Genomic DNA, 9,280 nt, shown 5'->3' with positions numbered 1-9,280 from the left:
CTGCTTGTTCCCTCTCGGAATGCATTACCTGATGGTTAACCTCATGAAATCAAAAACACACAGCCTGAATCTCTCCCGACAGACGCTGTATTTTCCTCAAACGTTCAGTAAGATTAGACTGTGCCCGCTGCGATAGACGGTTTCAGTTTGAGACTTGTTGCTGAGTTTTCTTGAACATCATGTCGTCCGAACTTTTAATGTGAGCCACACAGAACAAGTCCGCCTGCGGAGCTGCAACACTGAGGAGTGGGGACTCTTGTTTTTCTCCTGCGTGTAAGTCATTGCAGAACATTTGTTGTTCAGAAAGGTTTGACCTGACTTTGGTTGGGCGTTAAACACGTATTCCTCCTCTGTTTGTAGGTGAAGGACTATGAGTAAAGAGACCAGGATGAGGGCAACGATTAACCAGAAGCTGACAGAGATGGGGGAACGAGAGAGGTGATATCAAACACTCCAAACAGCAACATGTGTAATGTCTCTCCTCAAGCTTAAGCTATTGGGTAACTTTATTTAGATGGTTCTACAGTATTCAGTCTGGCTTTTATAAAGGGTTTAACAATTATATTACTTTCTCAGAATCAGAATCAGAATCAGCTTTATTGGCCAGGTATGCTTGAACACACAAGGAATTTGACTTTGTAAACTGTGCTGTCTTTGTACAAGGCATAAGAATAAGACATACAAATACAAATAATAACAATAACTTCAGCTATAAATACAAAAATAACAACAAATAGGCATGACTAATATGTACAGGCTAAAATAATATGATAAAGTGCAGTGGTGAGTAGCAGAGGTAGTTTTTACATTATAAAAATAGAAGTTCAATAATACAAAAAATAGAAATATGGAATTCTGCTTGGAGAATTGTTGCATTGTATATTTACAGAGAGTATTGATCCAACAGGTATGACACTGTTTAATGTTTTATATTGATTTTAATGTTTTATTGTTTTATTAACTTGAACTATCTGTTTTGTATTATTTATCTATTTAATTGTATTAATATTTTTAGACTTTAATTTATCTTCATGATTTATTTAAACTATTTATAGTCTTAATTTTAATTTGATGCTTTAACTTATTTTAATTACGCATATTTTATTGTTGTTGGTGTGCGTTACTCTCTATTTTAAAATCCATTTTTGATTTTTAATATGTCTTGCCGTTATTTTATTTCTGCTTCTTCTTTTAAATTGCTGTGAAGCACTTTGAATTGCATTTGATTTGTATGAAAGGTGTAACACATGTGGACAAAATTATTCGACCAATCCGTTTAAGACAAAAAAAAAACACAAATGTCAGTGAAATAAATTGAAACTTACTCACTAATCAAAAATAAAAAAAAATACTGAAAATGAACTCATGAAAATTAGACATTGCTTTTGAATTATGGTTCAACAGAATCATATTAAAAAACAAACTTATGATAGTGGCCTTGACAAAAATGATGATACCCCTAGAAAAGATTGAAAACAATTTGACCATAGGGTTATTTTAAACCAAGGCGTGTCCTCTAATTAGCATCACACGTGTCTTCAAACTTGTAATCAGTCAGTCTGCCTATTTAAAGGATGAAAAGTAGTCACTGTGTTGTTTGGTATCATGGTGTGTTCCACACTGAACATGGACCACAGAAAGATAAGGAGAGCTGTGGTCCGGCTCCGTGCTCTCACGTCGTTAACACCCACCAGTTGCGTTTTCAGAACGCAGCATGGAGCAGGACTACCGGGCATGTGGAATTCAATGTGACTGAGGTTTTCCCACAGTAATCACTGAATCACGGATTCTCCACCTCCTCTCCTCATCCATGTTGTCTTTCTGGTCCTCTGAATACCTCTGACCTGTTGACTCCAGGCATGCCTTCAAAATTACATTGTAGAGTCATAGTTAAGTGAAATACGATCTGGTGATAACACAGAGTGATTTATTCTGAAAATTAACTGGATGTTTTCATTTTGTTTTGGTGCCTGACTTCCTGTCCCGCTCCATCTGCTCTGTTGAGATTGATGCGTCGTGCTCCGGCATCCGGCAACAATAGAAGTCTTGTTTATCTGATCCGCTGCATTCTGACCTGCCTAATCAGAGACACAGCCGGAACACAACGGAGCGGATCCATTGGGAGTTAACACATTGACTAGAGTAGAAACCTATCAGATCTGGTGCCAGGACAGATCTGAGACGGACTAGACACAGATCTGGTGGAATTTGGCCGCAAGACCATCTCCAAGCAGCTTGTTGTTCCTGTGACTACAGCTGCACACATTACTCCGAAGTTTAGGGTCCATGGGACTGTAGCCAAACTCCCTGGACCTGGCCGCAAGAGGAGAATTGATGATAAATTGTAGAGACAGATAATGCGAATGATAACCAAAGAGCCAAGAACAACTTCCAAAGAGATTAGAGGTGAACTCCAAGGTCAAGGTACATCAGTGTTCTGGGGCTGATTTGCTGCAACTGGCACTTGATGTCATAAATCTGTGCAGGGTACAATGAAATCTCAAGACTATCAATACGTTCTGGAGCGAGATGTGCTGCCCAGTGTCAGAAATCTTGGTCTCAGCTGAAGGTCATGGGTCCTCCAACAGGACAATGACCCAAAACACAGCCAAGAGAAAACACACCCAAGAATGGCTCAGAGCCAAACATTGGATTACTCTGAAGTGGCCTTCTTTGAGCCCTGCTCTAAATCCTATTGAGCATCAGTGGTAGGAGCTGAAACATTCAGTCTGGAGAAGGTACCCTTCAAACCTGAGACAGCTGGAGCAGTTTGCTCACAAGGAGTGGACCTCCTGTTGACCGGTGCAGAAGTCTCACTGAGAGTTACAGAAACTGCTTGATTGCAGTGATTGCCTCAAAAGGTTGTGCAAGAAAAATAAATATATTAAAGGTGACATATCACGCTTTTTTCATCAATATATATTGGTCCAAGAGGTCCCCAAAACATGTTTTTAAAGTTTATGCTCAAAAAAACACTTTGAAATCAGATTTTGGTCTGCCTGAAAAACCCTCTTCTTCAGTACTCCTCAGAACACTCTGTTTTCTCTCTGACCACGCCCCCTCAGGAAGTGGATGTGCCTCGGCTCTCCAGCACGTTGATCTAATGTTTACATGTTGGCTGAATATACACGGCCGCTCACAGACCCGCGTTACTTCAACCCTCTAAATCTGATCCAGAATCTGATCCTGACGGAGAGGCGCCTGCAGCAGGACCTTTCTGAACGATTGGTCACAAATTTAGTGTTTCTTGTTGTTTTATTTATCAGTATGTCGAAGTGTGTCTTGGTACACAGCTACAGCTACGACATGTAGCTATGTGGCTATGCTAACTAGCGCTAGCACTTATCCATGATTAATAAAAATCATCCACTAGATCTTCAAATCTGCAGACGTGGGGAGTAAAACCGACCTCTACCAGAAAGGCAGCGGGACCTTTCTGAAGGATTGGTCACAGATTCTGTGTTTCTTGTTGTTTTATTTGTCAGTATGTCGACGTGTGCCTTAGTACACAGCTACAGCTACGACATGTAGCTATGTGGCTATGCTAACTAGCACTAGCACTTTTCCATGAAAAATAAAAATCATCCACTAGATCTTCAAATCTGCAGACGTGGGGAGTAAAACCGACCTTTGTGTTTATTAAGACAGCCTACAACTAGCATGCCTCCCTCCTAAGCTCCTTGTTAGCACACATTTGTGCAGGTAATGAAAAACGGAGGAGGGATTCAGTATTATTTTATACAGTCTATGGGCTGAACAAGCTCTGAGCTCTGACTCCGTGACAGACCGGATATTGTTGTTACGTAACAAAAACATGGAAGTCTGAAACGGCTCGTTTCACACACATTTACAGAAAGGTGGAGAAATCAGAACAGGGGCAGAATGGATTTTTTTCATTCTCGTGGGGTTTGTAGACATGCCAGGGACACATATTTCAGATAGAGAACCATTAATAAGTCGAGTTTGCATGATATGTCACCTTTAATGCCAGTTTCATTCGTTTTTTCTTTTAATGATTCTGTTGGACCAAAATTAAAAAGCAATGTCTGATTTTTAAGAGTTAATTTTCAGTAACTTTTTATTTTTTTCATTAGTTTCAGTTTATTTCATTGACATTTGTGGGTGTTTTTGTCTTAACGGAAAGGTACCAACAATGTTGTCCAAGTGTGTATATAAATAAAGTTTGATTGATTGATTTTATGGCTGCGTCACATTTCAATATCTTAAATAGTATACATGTATGGCTTGATATTCTTAACCTTGTATTGCAGAGAAGTTTCCTTCTGTTATACCAAACAAGCACGGCTTTGAGATGTTGAACAGGGAGGAACTACCTCAGCATGAGTCGTGATATTAAATTAAAGGGGTTCCTATAAGCGACGAGGATAATGACTGCCAACGTGAGATGATGGTCAGGTGTCATTAACATAAAATGAATGACATATTCTTGTAATTCATCGACGCGTGTTTGCATTTCATTGACAGACTGAAGGAGTTATTGAAGGCTAAACTGACTGAGTGCGGCTGGAAGGATCAGATGAAAGCTCACTGCAAAGGTGAATATTACGGGAGCGTGCCAATGTTCCCACATTCTGCTGCTAATCCAAATGAAATGTTCTCAATAAGAACGAGTAGACAGAAAACTGGACACTGAGAGTCTGAAATATCTTTCTGTTCAGTTCCCATGTTGAAGTCTGAGCCTTCACTTTTATGACTGTATGTCTGCAGAGATTATGAGCCTGATCCACATGTTGATATTCAGCATGTTTAACATTTTGAACACCTCAATATGATCCATAGATATTCAATACTGTCAGTTATTTACATTGTGTTGTGAAGGAAAATTTGATTCAGGGGAAAAAAACGTTTACATTTCTTTTAATGATTAATCGATAATTGATCGTTAACATTTCCAAAGATTGATCACGGAAAATACTTGAAATTTACATCCCTTAGTCAGACACTGTCAAGGGGAGGAATATTACAAATTTGCCAGACATGGAAAACAAAGCAACAGACGGAGGGAGAAAAGGGGAGAAATTTAAGATGTCACTTGGGAAGGTTTCTAGTAAATTGAGAAAGGGGGTTTTAAGGGTGATGTTGAAGATGAGAGGTTAGTAGCTGTGGTTGGATTTCAGAATATTGATGATAGGTGGGTACAGTGGTGGTTCTTTAAAGACTGTCTGCTACAGAACTGTATTTATGTAATTTCATCAACTATTCTCCTGTCAACCCAACATGCACACATCCAAGTTTATTACATTTTTTCACTGGATATAATTCAAAGAATAAACGTTTTTACCTCACAGTTTACACCACCAAAAATATGACAGGGTCTAATTTTATGTTTAGTACATCTTGATCACAATTTCACACAACACAACATTTTCATTTTCTCACTATCACACTGAAGCCTGAAACTAAACGTGCTGAATATATTTTATCCATTGTATAATTTTTTTATTGCTTTCTTTCCCCCCAATTTTAAAGTATGAATCATCTTGATGGCGTGTTACTCTGCACGAGCTGTGAGGAGTTATTTTGTTGCCGTAATGATCTTAAAATGTTATTTAAAGCTCCTGTGAGGAACTTTTGGCTCATGTTGGTTTTTGCGCCCCCCTGTGGACACAGTTGTACCCCGTGACTTTTTACTGAACTCCTCATGAATATGTTTACATGTTGTTTAAAGTCAAAAACTCTCATCCTGCTTTCTATTTTTCACTCCTGTCCCATCTATCTCCCACTGAAAAAAATCCTGTCCCTGGCCACAGTAAAAGAAAAATCCTGTCCCATCCCACTTCCGGTAAAATGACTCCCACTCCCATTCAGAATGACTCCCGCTCCTGTACTAGCCACAACAGATGCTGCTCAGCTCGTCCCCTGTAATGAGAAACTGCAGGGAGAGATGGAACGCAAGCAAGGCTTCTACAGACGGTGTCATTTCTGCAACGTGATTTTGCAAAATTTGAAATATTCTCACCCGAACACTCCACTTGGATTTTTTTCAGCACTTTACTGTGCCGCCAGAAAGTCAGTTCGTTTTTGCATTATTTACAGACGCTCCTCCGCCTGCAGGGCATTGATCAGCTAATCTGATCTATAATGTACATCACTGATATAGTGTCAATTTTTGACAGTTTTGCATCATGTGAAGCAGGACATGCCTAAGATCACCTGGCGGACACAGTGACATCTTTAGAGTTTATCTCAGCTCAGTCTTCCCTTCAGCAGCTAACACAGTTTATTTACATCATGTAAACATGTCGTGTAGATCATGGGTTGTGTCACTGTGCAATAAAAAAACAGTGGTAGCCGAACACTTACTTCGAAGACGAACTTGCATTCGGCTTTTCGGCTTTTCCGATTGAACTCCTGAACATTGAAGAAAGTCAGAAACAAACTTCAGTTCAGTTCTGCAGTAGACTCTGGTTGGTGAGCGTCGCAGACTGCAGCCCTGTTTGATCTGCTGGTATATCTTGATTCCCAAAAGTCCAGAAGTACTGTTGTTACAAAGTCTTACTCGTGACAGCAAGTAGTTTTCTCGATTCGTTGGTATTAGCTCGCAGTTTACTCGCCTGCACCACCAGGTAACCCTGGCTCTCTCCTGCTCTCCAGTTCAGCGCAGAAGTTTCTCCTCTTTTACTCCGGTGCATTGAATCAACTTTTCCTCTGTAAACTCCGGCTCATAAAGGTGTCCACGTGTGTCCGCAGTAAACGGCATGACATCGGCGCAGTCAGAATCACTCAGTATCGGCCCTGGTGGCTCCTTTGGCTCTGTCTTGGGGGGGCTGCGGGATCTCTCCCCCCTCGCCCCCCTTTCCTCCTGCTGGGTGACCTGGGGGTTGCCCTGGGTGCCCCGGCGGTACCTGTTTGCTTCCGGTCTGGGTCCTTGGCTTGTCCCCTGGCCTGGGTCTCCCGCGGCGCGTTGGGTCCTTCGGCCTGACTGCTCTCGCGGCCCGGGTGCCGAGCCGTACCGCTCGTCTGATCTGACCCAAGTGGTATCATCTGCACCAGTGGTGGTCTTGTTACACAAATAGAACACAGCACGGCGGCAACCCTCTGCGACCCAAGCTTCAGTAATGATTGTGGACACTAAGGGTTGCTTAATCATTAGTATCAAAGCACAGTGTTTTTGGCGTCATGGTGAGATGGTCCCTCTCCATCTAAGTGTCTTAGGTCTCTCTCTCCTTCTCTTTCCCTGTCCCTTTATATATCCTTGTAATCTTTCTTTTACTTTCTTTTATTTATTTATTTATTTTTTGGTCCACCTAGGTGTGCACGCCCTCTTTTACAGAACAAAAGAAAAAGGAAAAAAAAAAAAAAAAAAGAGAAGAAAAAAAAAGAATCACTCAGTATTAAGGTTAGTTGTAGATTTGTCACTTTGAAGCTGCAGACCTGAACAGCTGATCAATGCGCTGCAGGCAGAGGAGCACATCTGTGTTGCGTCCGTAAATAGTGCAAAAACGAACGGGCTTTCTGGCGGCAAAGTAAAGTGCTGAAAAAAATCCAAGTAGTTCGAACACCTAATCCGAGGTGAGTGCTCGGGTCGGAATCTTTCAAAATTCTCTAAATCACATGGAAGAAATGACACTGTCTGCTGAAACCGTAGCCTAGCTTGCCTTCCATTTCTCCTGCAGTTTCTCATTACAGGGAACGAGCTGCACAGCATCTGTTGTGGCCCCTACAACTACTAGTGATATAAAACTCATACAACCCCACTTCAAAAACACTGAAATATCCCTTTAAAGGAATGAACATATATAACAGAGAAACTGTGGATCTTTCTGCATAAAGTCTTGTTTGTTTTTACAGATCATTCAGTTTTCACTCTCAATTTCAGTCTGTTTCATAACCAGTGAAAAACTCCTCACAGGGGCTTAAACGTTTCATCCCATTTTTTTCAGAGGTGATCAAAGAAAAGGGCTTGGAGCACGTCACTGTGGAGGACCTGGTGGTGGAGATCACTCCCAAAGGAAGAGGTATCTTAGCTTGACTGTTTGGTGGAAAGGATGGTGCATCACACACAGTGTAGAGCTTCTGCAGCTGTATTGTTTAAAGTTAAGATTATAAAAAAAACAAGAACTCATACAGCACACCAGTGTCTCGATTCTACAACTCTAATTAGGAAGTGATGCAATCATGAGACATTTCATGTTAGAAGTTTAGCGTGATCGTTTGCACTCAGCTCCTGTTCATGGATATATTTCTCTCTTACAGCCTTGGTCCCAGACAGCGTCAAGAAAGAGCTTCTCCACAGAATCCGAGCCTTCTTAGCTCAGCATGCTACATAATCCACTCCTTTTGACCATGTTAACGTTCAGTTACACCACCTGCCTACAGGACCGACTTGTAGGACATTTCTAAGTAGTTAATTTACCTGAAATTTAGAGATGTTGTGTTCCTTATCATAAATACTCAGTGACATGCAGACATACATGTGCCTATTTGGTTGCATTTTTACTTACTTAGTTACTAATTCAGCCGTAATTTGCAAATGGATTCATGTTGCACATTTAGTTGTCCTTTGTATGAGATATGCTGTTTAAATAAAGGTTTTGTTTTATCAGACTTGACTTGACAATAATCCTTTTTCAGACTATATTTTAATTAAAAGGAACTCCTATTGTCTCAAAATTAATAATTTGTGATGGCCCAGTTTTTAAAACACTAAAGTAAGTATTTCAAATGCCATAAGTGATCACTTAAAGCTCCTGTGAGGAACTTTTGGTTTGCTTCACCTTTGGCGTCCCCCTGTGGACAAAGTGTTTTTTGTCCTGTAAATGTGTCATTCAAGTTTCTTGACTAAAAACCTCATCCTTTTATCTTTTGACCAGTGGCGGCTGGCCAATAGAGGGTGCTAGGGTGCCGCCCCACCACATTACCAGACATAAAAAAATTTAATTAAAATGAAATAAGAAAATAATATTCTGAACTATATGTATATATATTTTTAGATGAGCAAGATAAATATAATATAGTTATAGATGAGTAAAGTTGTTTTGTTCGTCTGTGTTATCTGATTGGTGACGTGTTTTAATCCTAGTTGAACAGTAGCTCCTCTTCAATACAGAAGTTGCGCCCAGAGCTGAATGCAGCCAGATTTACATACCACCACCCTCCCACCAAGGGGCCAACGTCACAGCCGTCTGTCACAAAGTGTGGCTGATCGACAGGTCTAGCAGATGTCGAGCCGCGGGAGATGGAGACGATCGGACAGAAATGCAGAATGGAGAAAGAGAAATTAAATAATTCAGTGAAATCACATAAGACATCAACTTTT

The 9,280-nt window shown here is 40.6% G+C and overlaps 1 protein-coding gene across 1 annotated transcript; it reads left to right on the top strand.

Annotated features, from left to right (window-relative positions):
• eny2 (ENY2 transcription and export complex 2 subunit) lies at nucleotides 1-8,568 on the top strand. Its single transcript, XM_034697782.1, has 5 exons — nucleotides 1-273; nucleotides 361-438; nucleotides 4,486-4,556; nucleotides 7,905-7,979; nucleotides 8,218-8,568. The coding sequence occupies exons 2-5, from the start codon at nucleotides 371-373 to the stop codon at nucleotides 8,289-8,291; spliced, it is 288 nt and encodes a 95-aa protein (XP_034553673.1). The 5' UTR covers nucleotides 1-273; nucleotides 361-370; the 3' UTR covers nucleotides 8,292-8,568.
• Nucleotides 8,569-9,280: the final 712 nt, after the last annotated feature.

The sequence above is a fragment of the Notolabrus celidotus genome, chromosome 12 (genome assembly GCF_009762535.1).
Source record: "Notolabrus celidotus isolate fNotCel1 chromosome 12, fNotCel1.pri, whole genome shotgun sequence".
NCBI classification, from domain to species: Eukaryota; Metazoa; Chordata; class Actinopteri; order Labriformes; family Labridae; genus Notolabrus; species Notolabrus celidotus.
Note: the sequence above shows the minus strand (reverse complement) of the source record. Positions and strands in the feature narration are given on the sequence as shown.

Excerpts from the sequence above, each read along its gene's own strand:
- eny2 (XM_034697782.1), top strand. The coding sequence starts at position 371 with ATGAGTAAAGAGACCAGGATGAGGGCAACGATTAACCAGAAGCTGACA. Across the intron at positions 439-4,485 it reads GAGATGGGGGAACGAGAGAG|ACTGAAGGAGTTATTGAAGG; the intron begins GTGATATCAAAC and ends TTTCATTGACAG. Across the intron at positions 7,980-8,217 it reads GATCACTCCCAAAGGAAGAG|CCTTGGTCCCAGACAGCGTC; the intron begins GTATCTTAGCTT and ends TCTCTCTTACAG.